We start from the raw sequence: 27,373 nt of genomic DNA, 5'->3' as shown, positions 1-27,373 counted from the left end.
CACATGCACTCTCTCTCTTGACTGAGTTCTCCATGGTTTGGATAAAGGTGCTATACTTGGGAGTGAGATAGTTCAGTCTTGTAAGAATATAGAGATTTTGATATCTAAGGCAGGACTTTTATATCTAAGATATCTTAGATGGACTGTTCTAATATATTAATATTTTATGTAAGTTCACTGCTTTTGATTCATATAAACTTTATAAAAATACAGAAAGCACAAAGACATTTAATGCATAATTTCATTTATTCATGGATACAGATTAATACAGCCACTGTTTAAGATAGAAAAAGATATATAGAAAATATTTGATGATATTTTGCCAGTTAACTATTTTCTAGGAATAACCTTCTATTCCGAGGCTGCACTTTCCATTCACAGTGAATCTAAATCTCTTCCCTTCATCCCATGGGTGTCAGGATTTGTCACCCTTCCCATAAGCAAAATTGAATCTAGGAAAAGAAAAAAAAAGATCTTTTGGAATTTTTGGAGGAAAAAAAATGATAATAATCAATTTTTCTTAATGTTTTAACAAGCCATTTAGTCTTTTTACTTATAAGGTAGACTGGCAATGTCTAATAACAAAGCCCACTTCTCTAAAATAGATGACTATATCATTATTAATCATTTTTTGATAATCTATGAAGTATATTAACACCCACCACAGCTTGTCATGGAGAATGCATTAGTTCTGGTTTTCATAGAGGAAAGCAAAATTAAAGTGACAGAGAGGTGTTCTTCTAAATATAGAGACTCAGTCAGACAAACATAGAGTAATAAAATGGTGATGAGCGTAGGAAACGTTTTAAATTTAAGGCATTAGCAGTCATCTCTTTATGCATGTAATGTAAACCCTTGGGGTTAAAAGTGCAGCTTCTCAGTTCTCCTCCTTCAGCTTGAATCAAAGCTTACTGCTAAAGGCAATATTTTCACATCTCTCATACTTTCACATCCTCACCAAAGTGATATAGTATACCGCATAAATGTAAACACCTGTTTCCAGCCATTCTGTGTTTTTCAAGTGAAAAGGAACTAAAAACTAGAGGACAAAACAGAAATAAATGACATGTCAAAATCCATTCACCTTTCTTGCCAACTAGGGAAAGGTAAATGGCTTGAATGACTCAATGTCGTGTGGCCTTGGGTTACCTCCTTTAAAGTCATATGTAATAAAGATTCATTTCAAAAATTACAAAATAAAATTTTGCATAATTTTAAAGCAAATGAACATTACACTGATAAGCATTGAAATAACAATGGCAGAAATGAAGTAAAAAGGAAGAGCCCTTCTCATGAACTCTTTATAGTTCAGTCCAAAGACACAGTCTTAAAAAAGCCTATTAACACAGAAATAGACATAATCTCTAGCAGATTTTTTCTTCTTTTTATGATTATAATTAATAATACTTTGCCATAAAAATCTCAAAATAATTCCAACAATACTAGAAAACAAATACTCTTTTTTTCAGATAGACATGGATACATAAATAACTTCCCCAGACTGTATACTGTGTTTAGTCACAAGAGAAATCAACAATAACTCTTGTATCTTTGTAATTCTCTGGCATTAAAATGCTTACCAGAAATGCTTGTTTGGAGAATTTTTAAAGTGGCTAACCTCATAAATTGAAGACTATAGTTTAAAATTTTAAACTATCAGAAGTATAGGACCTTACATAAAAGCCATTTGCCCTAATCTTTTCAATCTGCTTTTCTGACCAAGGAGAACCACATTTTGAATTAAGTCTACATGCAATAGCCAATCTACTCACTACTAAACTGGACAGATTAGTGAAATCTTCCTTGACATAGTCTCAATGGATATAGAGGCAGGTTGAAGCAGATTCATTGTTGTTTCCACTTTTCATGCTCCCTTCTTAAAGAGGTGTCCCTCATATTTAATAATATAGCTGTAAGACATCTCCATCAGAAGCAGTTTTTTTGTTCATAATGTAAAAAATACAAAAGCATAACCAAACAGCCTAGAAAAAAGATTTTTTAATGAATACCCTGCAGTCTGCTTCTTCCTTCAACCTAGGACCTGAAAAAATTCTAAACACAGTATTTTGTTGTTGTTGTTATGTATGGAGCACTGTTAGTTTCAAAGCCATGATTCACTACTTTCTGGGAAATGGCACATTTCACGTAGCATCTTTCACAGCCTTCTTCTGAAAGTCTCTAATGCTGTCCTATACCCTCAACCTTAAAAAAGAAGAATCATTCTTCATTTCCCTGGAAGTTTGGCTCAGTAAGAGATTTGGATGAGTATACTGAAATGTATATATTATAGGAAGTTAAATACTAATAGGAAAATACAAGTGATGTATGGATTTTGCATAAGAAGTTTGTTTTACCAAAGGAAAATTTAAAATCTAGGCAAAAGTTGTTTTTACTAAACCTAAAATCATTCATTCTCATACTTCAGGAATTGTCAAATGAATATATTTTATATAAATCATTATGCCATTTGGTAGTTTGCTGTGCATGGTAAATCATCAGCTTCATTAATCCCAATAATTTCTTCAGTTCATTTGTAAAAGGAAAAATAAATAAATCACTGAACGTGTATTGTCTTAAGATAATAGCCCATTCTGCATTATATATGGCAATAATTTACAGCCTCCTATAAATGAGTGGCCATTCATTTGAAACAATACTTTAGGGGAGTAACCTTAGTTTAGAAAGTCTCATTACAATAAAGATCATAAAACAGTGGAAATTGTCATTAAGGGTCTGACACTTCAGCATTATCACAAATAAGTAAATAAGTGAATTAATTTGAATTTTCACTACAATTTAACTGATAGCTATTACACGTCCTTAGCCCCTCAGTCATCAACTTGGAAAATAAAGAGTCAAGTATTATTCTAAATGCCATATTTCTTTGAGCTTTGATGCCCAATGCAGCTTCAATTCTTTCTGTTCTGCATACTCAATAATTACATATTAATGGTAAGAAATTAGAGATATCCTAAAGTTAAGGTTGTATAAATCAAACGACATACACAGACTATGTCATAACACTGACTCATCCCCTGTAGAACTGAAGTTGTGTTAATACAGCCTCAGCAAATCTGAAACTATCCTATTGTTTCCAAGATGTAACTTTCAGAATGTCATTCAGCATTAGTTTCACACAACCTAAAAAAAGAGACTGATATATCCCTTAGGGGGTCAATAATATCAATATTGCTACTTAAACTAACAGATTCAGTTTCTGAAATTAATTATGTCTCTTCACCACGTAAATCAATTTATTTAGAGAAACTTTTCCACTTTTCTTCCTTCCTTTATGTATATTTATTGATGTATCCACAATGAACATCATGTGCCAGGCACTGTATCACAGGCTTAATATATTCTTTGAATTACCTCTATGAGATAAAGGCTTCCTTGGTGGCTCAGACAGTAAAGAACCACATGCAATGCAGGAGACCTGGGTTTGATCCCTGGGTCAGGAAGATCCCCTGAAGAAGGGCATGGCAACCCACTCCAGTATTCTTGCCTGGACAAACCCCATGGACAGAGGATTCTGGCTGGCTACAGTCCACGGGGTTGAAGAGCGTCAAACACAGCTAAGCACAGCACAGCATAAGTACTAATATTATGTTCAAATAGAGGGTGGGAAAAATACAGCTTAGAAAGTATAGTGACTTTCTTAGAACTATTCGTTCATCACACTGGTCTTTGGACCCAAGTCCAAACCTTCAGTCTCTAGACATACTGATATTAAGTGCAGGGCACTTTGCCAAATTCTGGGCTGGATACAGAAATGAGTAAGGTATTATCTCTTTTCCAGTGGTATACAGTCATCGGGTTATGACTCCTGAGGAGTCCTAAATATATACTTAAAGAAAGTTTCCTCACTATCCACATTTCTGACCTCTCTCATTTCATAAGATGCAAAAACATCTACCCAGACCACCTGCATTTATGAGTTCACCATGTCTGTAGTGCCAGTCCAATTGACCACTACCCCCGCCTTTTGTACCTGACTGCGTTATCTTAGAGAATTACCCAAATTAGAGAACTGGAATAATGTTTGACCCCTCCCTCCCACTCAGAGCCTATAGCTAGTCACTTATTCTTGGAATCTACCTAGAAAACCTTTCACAACTGTGCAACTTCCAATTTCTACTCCCATTGAAAGAAAGTTGACTTCTGAGACAAACAGGTCTTATTTTCACTCAGCCACTTTTCAGTTGTATGACCTTAGGCAAACTACACAACTTCTCTTTGAGTTTCTATGTCTTTATTCATCAAATATCTGACTTATTGGAATGGTGTTAACTATACAGATTGGTATTTAAAATCACCAGCACCTATACAAACTATCTTGGCAGCTATTACTAGTACTGATCTATTTAGGTCACTGACATCTCTTAAAGCACAATGCCTAGTACAAAACAAGCACTCAACAAAGAGTCACTAAAAAACTTTGGAAAAAACTAAAATTAATTCAATAAATTGAAAGAACAAATGATTTCAGACTGTCATTTGCAGCTGGAACAGACTGCGATTAACAGCAAGATTCCAACAGATTCAACAGACTAAGTCTATTGAACTTAAACAGTTCCCCCAGGGAATTCTCAATAAGGTACCTGTTGGGTTATGCTTCATAATAAACAGAAATGGATGATTTGCTATAAATTGATTCCGTGACAGATTCATGATCACAGGTGTGTTTATGCCTATGAAATAGAGACAAGAGTTATTTAGATGTTCACATTTAAAGATCAGTAAAGAATATATATTCATAATATTCACAATAATTTTTGTAGACAGGAAAGGCCATAACATGTGGGAAAATAACCATTTTCTAAATACAGAGAAATTTGGAATAAATCTAAAAATTGAGCAGAGGAAAAGATATTAGATTATTCATGGAGTAATTCTAACTTCACACTTTATGCTCAATGAAGAAAGCCAGATACTAGACTCAATTTAGTGAAAGCAGTTGAAAGTTTTATATTTTAAGCAGTAACTTTCTGCTCACTTTTTATTTACATTAGATAATTCATTTTATAATGTTTGAACTCTTAGTTCCTATCCAGGTATTTTGTAAATCCACTGAGGAGATGCCTCAAAGTCAAAATACTCACACTAACAAAGGTGATGCATCAGGGTCACAGCTGATCCCTTAGTGATTGTTACCTCCTCTTAGAGAACTCTATACTAAAAACAAGAGGCCTAGGGCTATGGCAGAAGAGCTCTGAACCTGAAGTCAGGAAATCCGGTTTCAGTCCAAACCCTACTGTTTCTTACTGATATGACCTTAGGCAAACTGCTCCACACATGGGTCTGTTTTATCACCAACATAATGAAAGAGATCATACAATGTTCTGTAAAGACTCTTCCAATTCTATGTAAAAGCAAGTGGAAAATTTGTCTACAAGAACTAGCAACTTCATCTCAACAGCACCTTTGATTTCTCTAGGAACTGTAATAGCCGGTACAGGAGCCCTTCAGGAGATGACAAAACAGTAGGGAGCCCAGCGTGCCCCACCCAGATGTCAAAATCCATTGGCATTACATAGCATTATAAATCAATCAAGAAATTAATAATCTGGATATAAATTTATCAATATGACTATTTAAAGGATGTATATCTTTTACATACTGGCTAAAATCCAAATAGTCTGAAAAATTAAAATATGTTTATGAGGAGTTCATTAAAATTGTCTTCCCACTTCTAATTGAATTTAAGGCTTTTTCTCCAATTGTTTGTTGAGTATTACTTTTATGCAGCATAGATACTATTCAAAACGTCACTTGTTCAAGGTGATATAGAAGAGCGGCTCCTAAACTGTAATGTTCACACGAGTCACCAAGAGACCTTGGAAAATGCAGAAGCTGGATCAGTCAGTCTGGAGTTGGGCCCGAGGTTGTGCATTTCTAATAAGTTCCAGAATGATGCTGATGCTGCTGGTCTGTGCATTGTACTCACAGTACCAAGGATAAGCTGCAAGTCAGTGGAGAGCAGCAGTTCTCAACCTTTGATGCACATTGTCATCGCTTAGGAAAACGAAAGAAAATACTGAAGGCTAAATCTCATCACCAGAGATACTGATTCAATATTTTAGGGTGCTCAATATTCAATTGAATATTCAATATTCTAGGCTGGGCACAGAATTTTTAAAAGCTTTTCAGCTAGCTCTCAAGAGCCACGGCCATAGACATAACAACAAGAATCAAATTAGAAAAGCAGGAACTAAGGGCACAGAGGAAGGATGAAACGAATACAACTACTTAAGAGTGAACATTCCTGAGCAATCATGATTTCAGGTTTGAGCTTGACTGCTATGGGCAGCTAATCCAGTTCACAAGTAAGTAGGTATCAGTAGATACCAGTCCCTCCTCTTTTTTTTTTTTTTTTTTTTTTTTTTTTTTTGCCTTAAACTCCAGCCACCCAGATGCATAAATAGCTTAAATAGACACTTTGCCCTTCCTATCGTGTACTGAACAGCAGGAGGGGGAAAGGAGATCAGAGAGCCACAAAGAGCCAGCATCCTCATGCTCATTTCCCCCAGTCCTTCCTCCTGGGGAGGACGATGTCCCCGTTTGTCCTACCAGTTGATGTTGCAACTTCACTGCCTTCTTCATTTATCTCAAAGAAAACTTGTTGCATGACTCGGGAAACATACACCTCAGAAGAATCTGTTAGAAAACATGAAAGTGCATTTAAAGGTTAAAATTCAGAACCATTATTTATTGGATCCCATTACATTTTCAAATGAACAAAGAAAAAGGGGGAAAAAATGCTTTCCAAGTTAGTTAATTTTCTAGAGATAAAGGTGGTTTAGGTTTAGTTTTTGCAGAGATGATATAGAGAAAACATGAAGAGACCAAGTTTAGCTCAGACATGAAAAGTAAAGATAGAAGGGGATCAACCTCAAGTCAGGCACCCCACTAAGTGAAATATTTCAATGGACCAAAGGTTTTGCTCCCCTTCGTCATGGTCTACAGATAAGATGAAAAAGGCTTTACAGATATGAATTAATCCCACCCTGTGTTTTCAAGCTCAAAGCCAACTTGCCTTTTAAACTCTGTATTGGTTTTGATCTGAGTTTAGAACAAAATTTACTTTCCTTCAAGATGGGTGAGGTGATAAAAGTCTAAAGGGCTTTTGTGTCATCTGTTCCAAAATCACTTCAGAGCTAGGCTTTAAAACCTGTCAAATTTCTCAGTGTAAGCGTCTTAACAACATTTTGTTCTGCTGTGGGAACAAGCTGAGAGAGAAGGCCCCACTCATCCCCTCGGTGAAACTGATGTATGTGTGAAGCCTTTCTGATATAGTGACCTGTGGAGCATCTCCTTGAGAAGGGGGAAGTGAAACTGTAAGTTCAAAAGCCATCTGCCGTCCCTGCTGCGTCAAGACCAGATAGACCTGACAACGTTCCTCGCAGAAACAACAAAAAAGGTGGTGGTGGGTTCAGTGATGGCAAGAGGGTGGAGGAGAGCAAGTTGAGCCTTGACACTTGAAGAGAAAGGAGATAAAGGTGCTTTGTCCCTCTTGAGAGAGAAAGCTGATGTGATGCAGGTGGACCCCATCAATACAACCAAATTTAGAAGAGTTTATGAAGAAATAGGGGTTGGTTGAGGTAGTAAAGAATCTTCTGTAATTCAGGAGGCTGTGGTTCAATCCCTGGGTTGGGAAGATCCCCTGGAGAAGGGCATGGCAACCCACTCCAGTATTATTGCCTGGAGAATCCCGTGGACAGAGGAGCCTGTCAGGCTATAGTCCATGGGGTCACAAAGAGTTGGACACGACTGTGTGACTAACACAGAAGGCAATGGCAACCCACTCCAGTACTCTTGCCTGGAAAATTCTATGGACGGAGGAGCCTGGTGGGCTGCAGTCCATGGGGTCGCGAAGAGTGGGACACGACTGATGCGACTTAGCGGCGGCGGCAGCAGCAGTGTGACTAACGCTTTCATGAAGAAATAATTTAGTCAAGGGGAACCATCTCTGACAGCTTACAGAAAAGTAAATCCCCTCAGGCAAGATAGAGAGAAGTCATCAAAGGCTGATTTGCATAAAAAATGGCTTCCTAAAAATAACTCCAGACTCTGTGTGTGATGACTTTGTCTGGGCCCTTGATTACCTCTGATCCGCATCTCCTATCCTCCTTTCCTCACCCAATGGCTCCAGCTACAAGGTCAAGCATCGAAGCTTTAGTCTCATCTGTCCCTCTGCTTAAAATCCCTTTTCCCAGAACTTACCCTGATTGGGTCCCCTGTTACTTAGGTCTCGATAAAAATGACACTTCCTCAAAGCAATCTTCTCTTTCCACCATGTCTAATTCTGCTCTTATCTGATCTAATTTCTTTATCCCATGACTCTATTTTAGTTAATTCATACCATCTATCACCTCATCATTTAATTAATTAATTACTTGTTAATCGTCCATCTGCCCTAACAGATGTAAACTTCATTAGGAGAGGGAATTTGTGGATTTTATTCAACTCTAGAAAATTGCCTGGCAGATAGCTAGCTAGCTTATAATAAATACTTGCCAAATAAATAAATCAATGGGTAAGAATATGGCCAGTGACAAAAACAATTCAGATGGAGAAAGAGGGGCATCCATATCATGAGTGTGGTTTAACTAAAATGCAGGAGTGTGGTCTTTTAAGGTCATGCAAATAAGCACATTTTTTCCCCCACATCTGCCTAGAATAAGGATTTGCATATAGAGCACAGAGTAGATGACTGAGGGGCCCATACAAAGAATGAAGACCAAATAGCAGGTTGGGACGGAATGGAGAATTTCATGCATGCAGTTTACCACTGGCACCAAACCAAGCGAGCCTTTGACTAGTAGACCGAGCAATTTGACCTTCTGTATTCCATCTTCTACAGAGATGGCACAGTCTTGGAAAAAGAATAGGACCTGGAAGATGCTAGATTAGAACAAGGGATCTGAACTTCATAAACTTACTGGTTTCTATACCTTTGTAATCACTCCTTCCCTTAATTCTCTATGAAGATTCCAAGCATGTCTTCATCAAGTTAAGAGGATAAGAAACTTCCAGTAGCTTTGCTTGAAGATGTGCAAGTAAATATTAATGTGCCATTTGCTCAAAATTTTCTTTTCTCATTTAACATTTACTGAGTATCTACTATACAGTGAAAGTCACTAAGTCGTGTTCAACTCTTTGCAACCCCATGGACTATACAGTCCATGGAATTCTCCAGGCCAGAATACTGGAGTGGGTAGCCTTTTCCTTCTCCAAGGGATTTTCCCTACCCAGGTATCGAACCCAGGTCTCCCGCATTGCAAGTGGGTTCTTTACCATCTGAGCCACAACGGAAGCCCATCTACTATATAACAGATGTTGAACAAGCTGATTTACATATGTCCTTTTATTATTTCTGCTACTAGGATATATTGTTTATTTAATAGATTAGAAAATTGAGGTTCAGAAAGGTTAAATATTTTACTAAGGGTGACAGAAGTCAAACGTTCATCTCAAAGTGGCAAAAATAACTCTTTTAAAAACATTTCATTCAAAATATGTGGATGATCTGAGTATAAGATAGTGTCTCTTTTGTGTAAATATCCCACAGCAGTAGCGTTGTACTGATCCACAGTAGCCTTTGTGTTGTTTTAGTTACTCAGTTGTGTCCAACTCTTTGCAACCCCGAGGACTGTAACCAGCCAGGCTACTCTGTCCATGGATTTCCCAGGCAAGAATACTGGAGTGGGTTGCCATTTCCTTCGCCGGGGATGTTCCCCACCCAGGGATCGAAACTTCGTGTCCTGCTTGGCAGGTGAATTCTTTACCACTGAGACGCCATAATAGCCTTTAGCAAACACTTATTGCACAAAATGTACTAATAGCAGGGAATTAATTCACTGTTCTCCTAAAGACTAGACACAGTGCATCCTCGGCTGTGGTTGTTCTATTTCAGGCAATAAGACAGAACCAAAGTCGTTAAATCAACTCAAATAGGTAACTCAGAGCAAAAAATGTTGGACACTTATTCTTTTCTGTTCAGGGTTATTCTCTTGTACAAATTCTCTTATAAAGCATTTTGGGGGTATTTTATTGATGTAAAAGGAGATTTTATAGAAGTCACAAATTGCTGGGAATTTGCAGAGCAAGTGGCTGTTTGAAATGCCTGAGATACAGCAAGTGAGCTTCCGAAGGCCAGAAAGACATTTAAGACGAAGAGGTGTTTAAAAAATGGCTTGGTTTATTTCAAGTTGGTAAGGTGGCTGCATTCCAGGGCACACTTAGACAGAATCCTGTTGCAGTATTTAATTTTGACTGCCTCATTCCTGATGCTGATGAAATTGTCAAAGAAGTCAGATCTATCTGTCAGTGTGAGAACAGGCAGCTAAATCATGTGTGAAGGTGATAATGAACATCTATGTCACCTGTGTACCCCACCCACCTCCTCCACCAGGAAAACTCATTCATTCTGTTCACTTACCCACATAATTGATAAGTGAATAAGTTAATGAATACCTCTCCAAAGCCCACATTTTATAAAGGAATACACAATAATTCTAGGTTAGGATATCCAACCCCATCAGACAGACAAGCTTGTATCATTAGGACTTTATTTTTTCTTTATCAAACAGAAGACTGAATTTAAAAGAATTTAAAATAGCGGGATAATTTGGCCCTCTTCCTCCATTTTTTTTTCTCTTTAGTTATTTTTGAACTAGTAGCTACTGCCAGGATGGGAAATAAAGAGTGTCTTGGGCTTTGTTGTGAAAGCGAGCATCTTAACCATGCACAATTTCCCAAGTGCCAGTTAGCATAAAAACTCCATCTCTTCTGATGTGTTGTCAGTCTCAAGCTAAATCTACAAGCTGCAACCTTACAATTTCTAGACTGTGTTCATCATCCAACAGCTTGCAGATGCCTATTTCATGGGCTCTAATATTACCAAATTAACATTTGCAAATTGGGAGTTTTACTAGCTCTGTTTAAATGAGAGCCTCAAAGTTGTAATTCCCAATATTCAGATAAGGAAATACAAACAGAGCAGGAATAAAAGCCCCAGATAATACTTTTCCTACATAGTTTCATTGCAAGTGTGGTTAGAAGGCTTATCTAACATTCTAACATGCTGTCTGACTTTCATTAAGTAAAACTACTTAAATGCAAAATAAAGTGCTTGTTTACAGACAGCTTGACACGACAATGACATTTATTCCCTGTGTACGTATTTTCTGGGGTCAAATGTGCTTTCAGTTTTAAGATCAGTCAGTTAACACAGTTTCTAAGAGAACATATTTACTTGATAATATAAGAATAATTTTTCATATTACCTGTTATTCCAGAAAGGTCACAGCCACCACTAAATATCTCAGTTATATTCAGTGAATACAAAGCTTCTTTGAAGTCTAATTTTTGTTCTACTTTAAATCTGTTTAAAAAAATGAAGAGGAAAATTTGTGAAGCACTGTACACATTGGCTACCAAAAGGGTTTGTTTTTTTTTAAATGGATGACTTGGAAGATATTTTATTGTGACATAATTTGTTTTCATTATCTTCATTTTTGACACCATTTCCCCACTATTCCACTGAGCAATTTTGGATTGCTAATAACTTGCTTCCCAGATAAATGGTTACTTGGGAAGGGAGAAGAAAATACTCTATTTTTTGAGGTAAAAATTACCCAACAAAACAGGGTGAGAGTTCTAAGTTTTCGATTATTCGGCTTCTTCCCTAGAACAGTAAAACTTCCCTCCAGCAACTGTATACACTCAAGTTTTTTTTTCACATCATCCAAGATGTTTCCTGGCAGACATCCAAGATACGATGAGCCAGAAACAGAAGCCAACAGTTCATTAAAAAGATTGTTGGCTATTGAGGTACAGAGAGGGGGCATTAGTAGTCTATGATCCTTTCATATCCACTGTCCCAGCTGATGTGACTTCCTTCAGTTTACAGACATACCTAACATCTTTCCAATAAGCCACGTTAAAGAGGTAAAAGACTGAAGGGGGATTAAATTTCTTTCCAATAAAATAGAGTAAAAATTATAGGAAGGGAAAAAAAGAAAGAGCTGGCCAGTACTTCTAATGCAAGGCCCTAAGTTAAGACTCTAGATTCTATGCAAGTCTCCAAGCATTAGTTTGCCTAAAGAGGGAACTTCACCAAAGAATCTCAAAGATGCTCTCAGGCACTGACCTTCTATGATTCCATGCTCACAGGAATCTATGACCCTCACCTTCCCATTTTAATAAAATGGAAGGAAAAAAAGCTAGATTATTGACATTATAGATGCTAAAAGCATCTATCTACATTGTACAGCCAGATTGGAAATTTTGTTCATGAAATAAAAGAGTATAAAGTCCTTCAACAGGGAGCTAAGTCTATTTCCGACTTCAGAGAAATCCCAGGAAGGCTCCTGCCCCAGGAGCTCTGTCTGTTCCCTGGCTGGAACTTTGCCCTGGTTGGTACCTTCTGGTGTGGATGCAGACATGATTGCTTAAGCACAGAAACCTTGCTTAGCTAACAGGCCCACATCTGGGGCTAGAAATTAGCTTGCACAATCAGTCTAATTAGATTATTTTTTTAATTGCCAAATACTGAACAATCTTCTTATAATAATTATAATTCTTCAAAACAATGAACACGCTGTAGCAAAAATTTACTGGGCCTAAATTATTTCTTGGCAAATTATTATGTACTTTTGGAAGATGTTATTTCATTCAGAACCCTAGCTAACTGGAATTGCATAATTCCAGAGCATAATTGTGCATAATTGTGGCACAACTCACAATATGCACGTTAAAACCTACTGATAATGAAAATAACTTGTTTTATGCCAATCATTTTCAACTTCTTTTTAACTTCCTGCTAAGAAAGATAATATGTAGCACGATGGTTTTGAGGCTTTGGGGTTGTGCTTTTATTCTGTTTTAATTACCAAGCTCTTTTTTATACAGGACGGAATATGGGCTTCTAAAAGGTGAAGGATAAATGTTCTAGTCCATCTGTAACTTGACTATTTTTAGTATAATAGTCCAATGATTTGGGAATAATGACAAGAATACTGCAAGACTTATTACAACCTCTAATAAGGCCTAATTATACCAGAGAGTCATTTAAGTAACAGTCTTGCTCATAATATAGTCCGATGAAACCTACAGCGATAGAAACCCATTCAACCATTTAATAAAATATAATCTACAGCCAATTTCTAATTAGCCATAATTATTGGAGCCACGAACAGTCAGGTGTGAAGTAGCACTTCTATGTGTTAGGTACTTAATATAGATTATAGTTTTTAATCTTCACAAAAACCCTGGGAAGTGAGCATTATCATTCCCATTAACATATAAGAAAGTGTAGGTTTTGAGGAGGTTGATTTCCAAGGACAAGATAGACAGGGCTAGAGTTCAAACTCAGGTCCATTCCAATTAAAGCTAATGTGCTAACCTCCACTGTCTTCTAATCAAAATATAATTCAAAATCGTAATCTCCATCAATTCATCTATATGCTGTGCCATGCCGTCGCTTCAGTTGTGTCTGACTCTGTGACCCCATGGACTGTAACCCATCAGGCTCCTCTGTCCAGGGGATTCTCCAGGCAAGAATATTGGAGTGGATTGCCATGCCCTTCTCCAGGGGATCTTCCAGACCCAGGGATCAAACCCACATCTCTCATGTCTCCAGTATTGGCAGTCAGGTTCTACACAGCTAGCACCAGCTGGGAAGCCCCAGTACATATAAGTATAGTGTTAATTGTGGACCTCTTCCAAATTTTGTGAATCTTAATATTTATTCTAGATGTGGCTCATTTCCTTTCTTTTCCCAGACCCTCCTCTAAAATTGTCAACAGAATACAGCTAAAGCTTAAAGAATGAGCAGCAAAAAGACTCAATAGACAATTACCAAGTAAGCAATCATGAAATGAATGTTTTAGCATATGTAAATATTATCCACCTTCTTAAAAGGCAGCAATTTACTGTCATAAGGCAACCACTGTGCTTAAAGTAGTCTCATACAAGTTCAAGCTGCAGAAAACAAAGGACAACAATTTAGAATTTCTGTTTGAAGAAGGATTCACTCCTGGTCTGCAGGCCCTACTGTGGATTTCTATTGTCTCTCCTCCTTTCTACCCAGGACTCCTGTTTAATGACAAAATGTCTTTGGCGGTTTCCCTCAAAGTCCCTATCCTTAATTGTTTGGAATCCCAGTTTTGATACAGTGGCCTTGAGCCATCACTGAAAGTTTCAGGCTTAGAAACAACCAAACCAAGTATTAGGGCTGCCCGCAAGGATAAAAAATAATACAATCCAAATGGTCAACTTGGACTATTATGTGAGGGCAGAGTAGTTTCTGGTCACTTTCCTCTGTGTGTGTGTGTGTGTGTGTGTGTGTGTAAAATATTCTATCGGCCTTGAGAGCTGAATTAAAAATGCTTTCTGTCACATAGGAAACCTATCTGGACAATGTTCAATGTAAACTTGGATTCTGCTGTGTATCAGTGTCTGATAGGTTAAAGTAAATGAACCTTTGTAATCACCACTGCAGCTGGTCATAACTTATCTCCTCTCACACCCAACCTCATTTTCCCTGAGGTCATGTTATCTCATGCACACACGGTTCACATTCATGCACTCAGAGATCCAAGGCTGGCCAGCCTGGGATGGATTACTAGCCCAGCAAGAACATGATGTCCTACGGGATGTGTGACTCTTTCTGAGTCTGTGGCACTGCGGCCTCACGTAACTCACCCAGCTTCTCATCATGTCACTGACCATTTGCTCTGTTCTGTGCCCTCCTTCATGTTTGCCCCACTTTACAGAAGCGTTTCCTGACCCCTGTAATTTTGACTCTGCCATTTGCTAGCTCTGTGACCTCTGGCAAGGCATTTTCCTGTCTATATCTCAACCGTAACCTAAATATTAAAAATAGATTTCTATCAAATTTATGGTGGTGATTAAGTGAGATATGGCAAACAGGGAAAGCAATCCACTATAATAGATTGTCAAGAAATTTTAAAGCTGAATGAGAATAATAATAATAAATAGTAACAATATAAGATATACTGAGTACTAAAAATGTAACAAACATTTTCTCATAATACTCCTCGCAACAACCCTAAGAGGCAGGTATTGTCAGTCTCTCATTTAACAGTAAGAGAAAAATCTTAGGCAAGACAAAGTTTTTCAGTAAGGAGATGACAAAGCTCTTGGTCTTCAATATTATGTTCTATTTTCCATAATCTTGTTTCAACTGTTGATAAAAGATACTGTGAGATGTCACATCAGTCGATATTTTTAAAGAGGGTTACTTCTTTGAAGAACTGTGGCTCTTGCTTAGTCATCACTATGAAAGTGAAGGTAAGCTGACAGTATTAGCTCCTCAGTCGTGTCTGACTCTTTTTAACCCCATGGACTGTCATTACAGCCAGATTCTTTATAGTCTGAGCCACCCGGGAATCCTATTTATCACTATACTTTTGAATAAAAGTATAGTATTTAGCAAGTTCAAAGACCCAGACTGTCAAAAACTTAATGACAACTGAGAAGACTCTCCCTAATACTCATAAACCTGCTAATAATTTCAACAGCCTCAGGACTCTGAATTCTACTCTACAATCCTAGAAGTCCGTGGTGCCCAGATAAGGACTGCTACAAAAGAAGAAAATAAGTCAATATCTTCTCATTTTCCTATAAAGTCAAACTTAAAACCTCAGAACAATCTATTCCTTCTTAGCCCATATGTATTTAGTCATACACTTCAATAAATGTCTTTCTGCTTCCCCTGCCATTTCCATTCCCAGTGAAGGTGCTCCATTAAGCACTCACTACTGAGTGCCTGAATTGTTACAGTGGTTTCTTAACATCTTTTGGACTTCAGTCTTTCCCTCTCTAACACATCCCAAACATCATGACTATTCAAATTAAAGCAACAAATTGAGCAACTACTATTTTTCAGATGCATGCACTGTGATGGTTTCAAAGAAAGGAAATATGCATAGCTTCTGAACTCAACAAGTTTACAACAAGCCTAGTTCAAATCCTTCCTTATACTGAAGTCTTTGTTTACACAGTTCCAGTCTCTGGTGCTTCCTCTCCCTTCTCTCCTCTCTTTCTCCATGAACCTTGAAGTTCTTACTTATACCATTCTTTCAGTATTTAATTATTAGCTCAGTTCAGTTCAGTCACTCAGTCGTGTCTGACTCTTTGCGACCCCATGAATCGCAGCATGCCAGGCCTCCCTGTCCATCACCAACTCCCAGAGTTTACTCAAACTCATGCCCACCGAGTCGGTGATGCCATCCAGCCATCTCACCCTCTGTCAGCCCCTTCTCCTCCTGCCCCCAATCCCTCCCAGTATCAGGGTCTTTTCCAATGAGTCAACTCTTCTCATGAGGTGGCCAAAGTATTGGAGTTTCAGCTTCAGCATCAGTCCTTCCAATGAACACCCAGGACTGATCTCCTTTAGGATGGACTGGTTGGATCTCCTTGCAGTCCAAGGGACTCTCAATAGTCTTCTCCAACACCACAGTTCAAAAGCATCTTGTACTACTCCACCTAAGTGGCAACTATCTTCTCAATAGTAATCCTATCTATCATTTTGCATGTGTCTCAGTTCATTGTTCATAGTGGGGTCCCAATCAATCTCTGCTTTTGAAGAGGAAATATATTTTCTAATAAGTAGTAAACTAATAGTATCATGAGGCTATGAACCAATGGAAATGAGAGCTAACCTGTCTCCCAGAACTTAACAGAATGTCAATCAATTTACTTTATGAGTGACAGCTTCCTTATCTGTGGAATACAATTTGTAACCAAGCCAGACTACAGAACTACAGCATTTAGCATTAAAATGTAAATATTAAATGCTTTACAAAGTTAAAATGTATGTAGATGAAAGTTTCTTGTTTATTTACCTTATTTGCATGTAATAAATGGTTAACTTTGCCCATATATACAATCATAAAAACACAATCTCAAACCTTTTCTTATGCAGTGAAGAATCTGATACATAATAAGGGTGTGTTAGACTTGTAAACCTAGGAAATCTAACTATTAAGATATTTGTAGAATTTCCTATTAAATTTAGAAAAAGGTAATGTGATTAATGGTATCCAACTGCAGAATAACGTTCAAAATTAGGTATCCAGTGTGTTACAAATAGTAAATATGCAAATAGTAAAAATACAAATAGAAACCATCCTAGTGTTTTTAGACTATGCTCTGTCCTACTGGCTTCAAATCTAAATGAGTCATACATAAAGAGAGGAAGAACTGTTTTCTATACTGCTTCTAACAATAACTACAATCACTCACACGCTCTTGCCTACTGTTGCTTATATACAAGCATTCTCATGATTAATTTTTCTTGTCTTGACGTTTACTGAATTTTGCCATCAAAGGTGCATTTGTTTATTTATTTTTACAATTACAAAATTTTGCACAATAGGTGTTAAGTGTTGAAGTGCATCCCCCGCCCCAAATTCATGTGTCAAAGCTCTAACTGCCAACAGCTTACAATGTGACCTTATTTGGAACCAGAGTCATTGCAGATATAATTAGTTAGGTTGAGGATGTGAAAAATTTAATAGACAAAAGTAGCAATTAAATAAAGTTGGGCGATCAGAAGGGGGAGCCTACATGCTTTGTGAAGACAATAGCAGAACCCAACCAGAAGAAGAAAGAAGACTCTTCTTCCTTCCTGGGAAGGACTCAGCCAATGAAAAATCATGAATTTCTTGTTTACTACAGCCCTCCCAACTTTCTTCTCCTATATATAATCATTCTCCTTCCCCTGCCTTTGGAGGACTTGCCATAGTTAAAGATTCCAAATTGAAATTCTCTGTTGATCCCAAATAAACCTATCTTTGCAGGAAAAACATCCTTTCAGATCAAAGGATCACACTGGAGTAGAGCCAGTTCTTTATCCAATATGACTTACAAGAAAGGAGGATGCCACTTAGAGAAAGATGGCCACATGAGGGAAACATTGGCCTGATGGATCTACAAGAAGAGGAACACCAAGGATGATAAACCACAACCAGAAGCTAGGCAGAGGCTAGGAAAAATTCCACACAGAGTATCCAAGACAGCATGGCCCTACCGACCCCTTGATTTTGAACTTCCAGCTTCCAGAACTTTGAGAAAATAAACTTATGTTAAGTCACCTTTTATGGTACTTTGTTACAACAGCTCTGGAAAACTAATATGACTGATTAAACTATCTTGTCAAAATCTTTAGCTATCAGTTTGAAACCATAATTCACTCATTCACTTATAAAAGGATCACAGCATTGAGTAATAAAATATAAAATTGTAAGTTCACCCAAAAGTTTTTATTGAGCCTGTACAGCTTTTCCTCTTCTGCACTGACCACAGATTTTGAATGGGTAATTTTCTTTTTATTGAGAGAAAGCATTTTGAGAGAAATGTATTTCAGAACTTTCAATCCATGATCTGAGCACTCAGGAACATTAATTCAATACATGCATCTTGATAGACTAAAATTATTCATGAACGTAACACATAAGCAAATCATTCCTTTAAGAAATCAGAAGACTCACCCTTTTAGAGAAAATGGAATACATTTTAAATGTAATGTTGTATTAATGTGACTGAATAATTGATAACAGAATTTTCAGTCTTGTGAATTTTAAAAATCTCATTTTTATTTCTCTAGAGAGAAGTTTCCCAAGAAATAACTGATATCCTATCATTCGTTATGCTGCATGAATGGGAAGGAGGATGGCCTCTCTGAGATCCTCACAAGGAATGAATCTGAGAGTAACTAAGAAATTGAATTCTGATTTCTGAGATACATAAAATTAGATAAATGGAAATAACGTAGAACCTCTTTGATTATTTTTATGTAATTTAACTCAATAATATTCATCCAGCATATACTATTAATGTGTGTGCATGTGCTAAGTCGCTTCAGCTGTGTCTGACTCTTTGTGACCCCATGGACTGTAGCCCGCCAGGCTCCTCTGTCCATGGGACTCTCCAGGCAAGAGTACTGGAGTGAGTTTCCATCCCTCTGACAGGGGATCTTCCCATCTCTTATGTCTCCTGCATTGGAAGGTGGGTTCTTTACCACTAGCACTACCTGGGAAGACCATACTGTTAACACGCACCATGAAATGTGCTAGGGAGTATGGAAGCCAAAATGTCACAAGCCACCGTCCTATGGACTGTAGTCCACTGACATGGCCTGCCACTGTCACAGAACTCACATCTTAATAAGACGGGCAAGAAAGTGATGAAGAAATGAAAATGCAATGTCATGAGGGCTATAGTGTAAATCTGCATTGAATGTTATGGAAATAAAAATAAGGAATGGTTGATTCTAACTGAATATGTTGAGAAACCTACATGTGATTTATTTAAGGGAACCCGGAAGGAAGAATGAGAAAACACTGGTTAAACACCATGGAGAAGGGCCTGACCAAGGAAATAGGAGGGATAGAGGTTAAAAAGTCAGAGGAATCGTTCCCGTTTGGTACTGGCTGAGAAGATATCTTCCAAACAAAGAAAATAAGTCACTTATTTAGCATTTTCTACTTGTTAGGCTTTGTGCTATGAATTGAAGTATGTAATGAGATAGCATAATGGAAGCTACCACCACATTTTTAAAAAATATTTGGTGTCTGGAATTTGTAATGAGGATTGAATTCTATTACTGTAGATTCTAATTGTGACTAGGAATCTAGCCTAAGAAGGGATGGAAGAAAATCTGGCTTACCTTCTTTTTACGCTGGGAAAAGTTGGAGGATCCTGAATGCTGATAGAGATGGGAAAAACACCCCTTTTGGATTTGTGGGCCCTGACATCATGATAATGGTAGGCTAAGGACAGTAACAGACAGAAGACTCCTAGTACAAGAAACGGCCTACTCTCTAGGAGTATTCATCCCTGGAAACAGGTTTTAATTACTTTTCACCTCATAAGCCCTTTTTATTATTATATTTTAGTAGTGTTAGTTACGTCCGACTCTTTGCAACCCCATGGACTGTAGCCTGCCAGGCTCCTCTGTCCATGGAATTCTGCAGGCAAGAGTACTGGAGGGGGTAGCCATTCCCTTCTCCAGGGGTCTTCCCCACCCAGGGAGCGAACCCTGGTCTCTTGCATTGCAGGCAGATTCCTTACCGTCTGAGCCACCAGGGAAACCCCATAGTAGATTTCAGTAGAGTTTAGTTAAACATTGAAGTTGCTCTTACTTGTATAGACTTGCCAAAGGTTACCTTAATACATTACTACAAACTATGTAGCTTAAATAACAGGAAATACTGTCTCGCAGCTCTGTAGTTTGGAAGTCCAAAATCAAGGCATCTGAAGGATTGGTTTCCTCTGAGAGCTGTGAGGAAAACATCTACTCCAGCCTCTCCCCCTGACTTGTAGATGGCCATCTTCACCCTATATCTCTTTACAACACCTTCCCTGTTTGTGTATCTTTGAATCTAAATTTCTCCTTTTTATAAAGGAGTCACACAGGATTAGAGTCCACCCTAATGACTTCACTTTAACTTGATTACTTCTACAAAGATTCTATCTCCAAATAAGAAAACATTCTGATGTGGTGGGAGTTAGCACTTCAACATACAAATCTGAGGAGCACATAATTCAACTCATAGCAGTTGTTCTTGGAGAATTAAAAGCAAAGTCTGTGTCCACGCTTTGGGAGAAGTTGTATGAGAAACGTGGCTCCAGTTTGGAGAGGCTAATAACTGGTCTTGAAGTTTGAAAAGGGCTGCCCAGACTGCAGCAGTCTAGATGGATTTGTGGACTGTGAACCATTGTTGTGGGGATTCCTAATATGATAGAGAAAGGAATTCTGGTGAAAGCCTATATTTTCTATTGTCAAGTGATCTTGGAACTTACCTCATTCCTACCTAGACATTTGATATCTAGACTGATGAAGCTGGAGCCATCTTGGTTATAGGTACCATTATCTGCATTTTGTGCTAATAAAACCACAACACAGGACATCAGTGACTCTCCTAAGACCCCACTGCTAGTACATAGTAGAGACACTCCTCAAACTCAGGGATTTCTATGTATGACCTTTTCTATTAATCTTCCCAATGGGAAGCGAGAGAGAAGTAAATTTGAAAATAAACAATTCCAAAAATTATTATTTCTATGATTAATAAGCAAATTATCTGCCACATACACTATTATATACCCAATGTTTGGCACGTAGTAGGAGCTAAAAAAAAAATACTCTGAAAGACCAAATAACATCCAGGTGGAGATTTATAGACAGTAGGGAATTAGAAGAGAGATTGGAATTTAAGAGTTATTAAAATATTATTTAAATAGATATTAATATTATTTAATTATATTTAAATATAATATAATATTTAAATAATATTAAAATATTATTTAAATAGATATTAATATTATTTAATTATAGTAGAGGCATAAAATATAAGGAACAAAAATAAAAAGAGAGAGAGTAGGAATAGGAAATTTCAGAAAATTAAATCTGGTAAACATTATCTGGGGACAGAAAGAAAAAATGTGTAAGTCAGGGAGCAGGAAAATTTCACAGAAAGAGAGAAAAATAAATAAACGTAATGCCAGGGGGTTAAGCAAAAAAACGAATTTTAATAAAAGGGATGGTTAAAAATATGTGGATCAAGAGCCCAGAGTTAGGGTGAAGAAAGCATAGGATACCTCTTTCTCCTGAGTATCAAGGAAGATAGAGGAACAGAAGTTTAGCAAAGATTTATATAATTTTTGAGATGAAGGGTAGTGAGGTGAGTTTACATAATAATATGTTTTATTTAAGAAATAGGGAGTTGAGACATACATTGAGAGTAAGATAATCAACATGAAGCAGTACCTGGAGAGCAGAGGTAAAGTCTTGGTGGAGTGTTAGAAAAGAACATTCTCTGAAGATAGACTGTTAAGCTCCAGCCTAAAGGAGGCCAGAGTGACTGCTTTGGGGCTTTTCCTTAACAAAATCAGTAGTTAAGGTATCCAAGAGACTATTTGAGTAGATTCAGGATTCAGGATGAGGAGATAATTACAAAGGAGCAAAGACAGGTGACAAAAATATGTCAAATGTTTGGTAACAGTACGATTCAAACAACTAACTAGATCCTAGCTAAGTGCAAACAGAAAGAAAAGTCAAGCAGGTGGGAAGACAGAGGGCCAGGAAAATGGGGCATAGACCATGCAGGCCCTGAGAAGTTTGAAGAAAAACTTAGAAATGACAGGACAGAAAATAATCTATTAGACATGTCTCCTTTTAAAAGTTCAGGTTGAGAGTTATTTAGACACATCTTTTGCTCTGAAGTTTCTCCTGTCTCCCAGAAGCATGATATCAAGAGTGAAATATAAGGAACAAAAATAAAAAGCCATATTCCTTATGGCTTCTTGAGATATGCCTTTGTGATTTCCATTTTGTAATAACTATCCAAAATGAACCCAATATTTTGTAATAACTACAAATGGAAAGTAACCTTTAAAACTGTATAAAAATGAGAAGTTTTAAGTATATATATAAATACCCCAATAATAAATATTATCCTTGGATCCTACTGATAATTTAATGACTGATAGAGCACCCTCTATACAGTCTATACATATATATATACCCTCTATACAGTCTAAACAGTATATAGCATCTATACACCTTCTATACAGTCTATATAGCTCTATACAGTCAGTAAAAACAAGACCAGGAGCTAACTGTGACTCAGATCATGAATTTCTTATTGCCAAATTCAGACTTAAATTTAAAAAAGAAGTGACAGATTCAAATCGTTAGATCTGATAGACACAGTGCCTGAATAACTATGGATGGAGATTCATGACATTGTACAGGAGGTAGTGATCAAGGCCTTCCCCAAGAAAATAAAAGCAAAAAGGTAAAATGGTTGTCTGAGGAGGCCTTACAAATAGCTGTGAAAAGAAGAGAAGCTAAAGGCAAGAGAGAAAAGGAAAGATATACCCATTTGAATGCAGGGTTCCAAAGAATAGCAAGGAGAGATAGGAATGCCTCCTTCAGTGATCAGTGCAAAGAAATAGAGGAAAATAATAGAGTGGGAAAGACTAGAGATCTCTTCAAGAAAATTAGAGATGCCAAGGGAACATTTCATGCAAAGATGGGCACAATGAACGACAGAAATGGTATGGACCTAACAGAAGCAGAAGATATTAAGAAGAGATTGCAATAAACAGAACTATACAAAAAAGATCTTCATGACCCAGATAACCACAAGGGTGTGATCACTCACCTAGAGCCAGACATCCTGGAGTACAAAGTCAGGTGAACCTTGAGAAGCATCACTACAAAGAAAGCTAGAGGAGGTGATGGAATTCCAGTTGAGCTATTTCAAATCCTAAAAGATGATGCTGTGATAGTGCTGCACTCAATATGCCAGCAAATTTGGAAAATTCAGCAGTGGCCATAGGGCTGGAAAAGGTCAGTTTTCATTCCAATCCCGAAGAAGGACAATGCCAAAGAATGTTCAAACAACCACACAATTTCACTCATCTCATACAGTAGCAAAGCAATGCTCAAAATTCTCCAAGCCAGATTTCAACAGTTCATGAACTGTGAACTTCCAGAAGTTCAAGCTGGATTTAGAAAAGTCAGTGGAACCAGAAATCAAATTCCCAACATCCACTGGATCATCAAAAAAGCAAAAGAGTTCCAGAAAAATATCTGCTTTATTGACTACACCAAAGCATTTCACTGTGTGGATCACAACAAACTGGGGAAAATTCTTCAAGAGATGGGAATACCAGACCACCTGACCAGCCTCCTGAGAAATCTGTATGCCAGTCAATAAGTAACAGAACTGGATGTGGAAAAACAGAGTGGTTCCAAATCGGGAAAGGAGTATGTCAATGCTGTATATTGTCACCCTGCTTAATTAATGTATATGCATGAGAAATGCTGAGCTGGATGGAGCACAAGCTGGAATCAAAACTGCTGGGAGAAATATCAATACCCTCAGATATGCAGATGACACCACCCTTATGGCAGAAAGTGAAGAAGAACAAAAGAGCCTCTTGATGAAAGTGAAAGAGAAGAGTGAAAAAGTTGGCTTGAAACTCAACATTCAGAAAACTAAGATCATGACATCTGGTCCCATCACTTCATGGCGAATAGATGGGGAAACAATGGAAACAGTGAGAGACTTTATTTTGGGGGGCTCCAAAATCACTGCAGATGGTGACTGCAGTCATGAAATTAAAAAAGCTTGATCCTTGGAAGAAAAGTTATGACCAATTACTTTGCCAACAAAGGTCCATCTAGTCAAAGTTATGGTTTTTCCAGTAGTCACGCAAGGATGTGAGAGTTGAACTATAAAAAAAATTGAGCGAAGGATTGATGCTTTTGAAATGTGGTGTTGGAGACTCTTGAGAGTCCCTTGGACTGCAAGGAGATCCAACCAGTCCATCCTAAAGGAGATCAGTCCTGGGTGTTCATTGGAAGGACTGATGCTGAAACTGAAACTCCAATACTTTAACCAACTGATGCGAAGAGTTGACTCATTGGAAAAGACCCTGATGCTAGGAGGGATTGGGGGCAGGAGGAGAAGGGGACAACAGAGGATGAGATGGCTGAATGGCATCACCGACTCAATGGACATGAGTTTGAGTAAGCTCTGGGAGTTGGTGATGGACAAGGAAGTCTGGCGTGTTGCAGTCCATGGGGTCGCAAATAGTCAGACACAACTGAGCAATTGAACTGAACTGAGAGCATGCTCTATCAAAGGTAACAACATGTTTTTAACTGTATAATATCACATGTATCTTGGGGATTTTATTTTCCTTAAACACAAGAGAAGATAAAATATTTTAAATTTCAACCAGGAAAAAAATGTTAGAGAGAAATAAGATTGTATAATAAAAAGAGTAATAATTCTTTTTAATCCCAGCATTCTGTTTTGAAGACATATTTCTTCATTCCTTTCAGAGAATATTAAGTACTTAAATTCTATCCTCCTCATGGCAAAACAATGCTAGCAATGTTCACACCTGCTTTGTATCCATAAAGTAGAGTAACAATTCCTAACGGGTTTTTCTTTTTCTTTTTGTCGGTAGACTTTCAAGCATTAGTTATCTTTCAGCCAGCTATTGAAATCTGTCTTTAAGTGAAAACATAAGAACCAGAGTGATAAAATGACATTACCAACCTAGGAAGGCTTATTTCCACTTCCTGTTCTTGCATCTCAGAGAACCATTGCAGGATTTGATGAGCAGTAATTAGCTTTTCCATTTCTTCTATGTTCATGTATTCTGCAGGAAGTATGATAATTAAACTAAACTCATCACCTTTATAAGGTAATTCCAAAACCTGGTAGTTTATGGAGGATTCAGAAAAATAACCTGAAACAGAGAAAATAAAATATTAATGTACTTAGCAATTCCCAAAGTTGTCCTTTACAGTGTGATTTTTTTTCATATTACCGTATTTCGTTCTCAGAAGAGCCTTCATCATTGGAATTTTGACTGCTGTGCCATCTTTCAGAGTGAAATTCATCAGTTGTGTGTCTTCTTTGTTGAATTTCTGTTTCCAGTCCCCTTTGAAATAAATAGCATTCACCAAAACAAGCCGAGTCAGAGGACCAAATTCTTCCCCTGAAAACATGTCTTTAATTTTTCCTGGGGAGGGAATAGAGGAAGAGGCAGAAAGAAACATGCAACAGTGATTCAAAGAACTGCTTTAAATAGAATTAAAACAAAAATTTACCTTGCTAATCAATTTACCAAAAATTTACCTTGCTAAAAATAGGGTGCTTTATCATTTAAACTTGGCAATTTTGGAGGCATTAAGGAGGAGCTTTATTAAATATTCACAAAGCAACAGGTACAAACAGGGCTTCATTAGAAAACAGGAGATACGGAATTATCTTAGACAAATTTAGACAGACCTAGCAATGGTTGCTCTTTGGTGAAATCAATTGTGTAAATTGCTTTTCAGACAGAAAGAACAAAATCAAGTATCTTTTCCTACATATCTGTTGTTATTTTTCAAGCTTTATTTCAAAGTTCTTCAGCAAATCAATCAGAATTAATAAATTAGTGGTCTACTCAAATTCTCTGCTATTGCATCTGTAGAAATTGAGCATTGAGAAAGGATAAGAATGGAGTTGCTAATGTGATGTTCCTCTTCTAAAATGCCAGTCTCTTATTTCTATGTCTAACGAGTATTTCAAAGCTATGAGTCAACAGCATGATCAGGTGCCTTGGAGCTGTCTAAGGATGCACTTAATGTGTATCCCAGTAATAGGACTTGCCTGTGAACAGTGCTCACAACACCCATCTCACATTTTCAACTTATGCTTCTCCATCAGAGGCTCCCCACATAAAACAGAATCTCATCTTACACATCACAGTTGTTTTTGTGTTAAAAAGCAGAAAGAATGAATGAATGAAGAAACAAGTTGCTATAAATTGAGGGCCTGATATATACTGGTCTCTTCACACACATTCTTTTAAATCTTTCAATAATCCTGAAACATTGTAACAGTCCTCATTTTAAATGGGGCATGGCTTAGAATTTGTCAGGATTTGAACTCAGATCTGCATGAGCTTAAACTTATGTTCTACTATGTCTCTAGGTAGTGCCTTTGGAATTTCTGCTAGCTTATATTTAAAAGTTTAGATTACAACTTTATGATGCAGCTATCAATGTTTATTATGAAACATTAACACAACCAACTAATATGTGTTAATTATTTACAGTGTATGTGGGAAAGAAGTCATCTGAGATTGATAGATCTAAGTCTTATCTGGCCAAATATATTATTCCTGCTGCCATAGTTAAAAAAACAAAACACTTTAACAAAAGATTACTATTAAAGTTCTTCCAGGAAGAATTCTCAAACAGGTTACCTGTCCGAGAAAAATCTGTATACTTTTCAAAGCAGCTTACAGTTTCTCTCTATTTTACAATTTAGTGTTAATTTGAATAACAGGGAAGCAAAACAGAGGAACTGATCCCTCTGAGCCATAGTTTAATAGGAAAATATTCAATCATTCTTTACTTTAGTATATTAAAAACCATGAATACAATGGCAAATAATGACTTTATGGAAATGGGAAACTTTACCATCTGTTTTGCTTTCTACCCAGGTACTTATTGTCTCTGCACAAGCCTTTGCATCCTGAAAATCCACCAGTTTTATGGCACTCTGAAAAAATTCCTCGTTGCCATGGAGATACTGTTCTTTCACAGTGAATCCTTCTTGAAGGTAGAGGGCATTGGCAAGATTAAATGTAAATTCTTGTTTTTTCTCTGAGATGGCAGAGAAAAATGACTTCAGCTCAGAAAATTCTTCTCCTGAAAAATAATTATAATGTACACTGACATACTGAACAACATAAAAATAACAGCTTCTCAGCTTTACTTCTAAGCACTCTGATTCATATCACCATTTTTTAGCACCCTAAG

The 27,373-nt window shown here is 37.3% G+C and overlaps 1 protein-coding gene across 1 annotated transcript in view; it reads right to left on the bottom strand.

The window, feature by feature from the left end:
* Nucleotides 1–276: 276 nt before the first annotated feature.
* Nucleotides 277–27,373, bottom strand: part of SERPINI2 (serpin family I member 2) — a 37,627-nt gene continuing 10,530 nt past the window's right edge. Inside the window, exons 4-10 of the mRNA XM_065942876.1 lie at nt 27,032–27,262; nt 25,387–25,581; nt 25,113–25,305; nt 11,289–11,386; nt 6,571–6,657; nt 4,602–4,691; nt 277–452 (exon numbers count right to left, since the gene is read on the bottom strand). Of these exons, the coding sequence (XP_065798948.1) occupies nt 376–452; nt 4,602–4,691; nt 6,571–6,657; nt 11,289–11,386; nt 25,113–25,305; nt 25,387–25,581; nt 27,032–27,262 (971 nt within the window). The 3' untranslated portion in view covers nt 277–375. The remainder of the gene's footprint in view (nt 453–4,601; nt 4,692–6,570; nt 6,658–11,288; nt 11,387–25,112; nt 25,306–25,386; nt 25,582–27,031; nt 27,263–27,373) is intronic.

Source organism: Muntiacus reevesi, chromosome 8, assembly GCF_963930625.1.
Source record: "Muntiacus reevesi chromosome 8, mMunRee1.1, whole genome shotgun sequence".
Taxonomy (NCBI): Eukaryota; Metazoa; Chordata; class Mammalia; order Artiodactyla; family Cervidae; genus Muntiacus; species Muntiacus reevesi.
The sequence above is the reverse complement of the archived record's forward strand: the minus strand, read 5'-3'. Positions and strand labels throughout refer to the sequence as shown.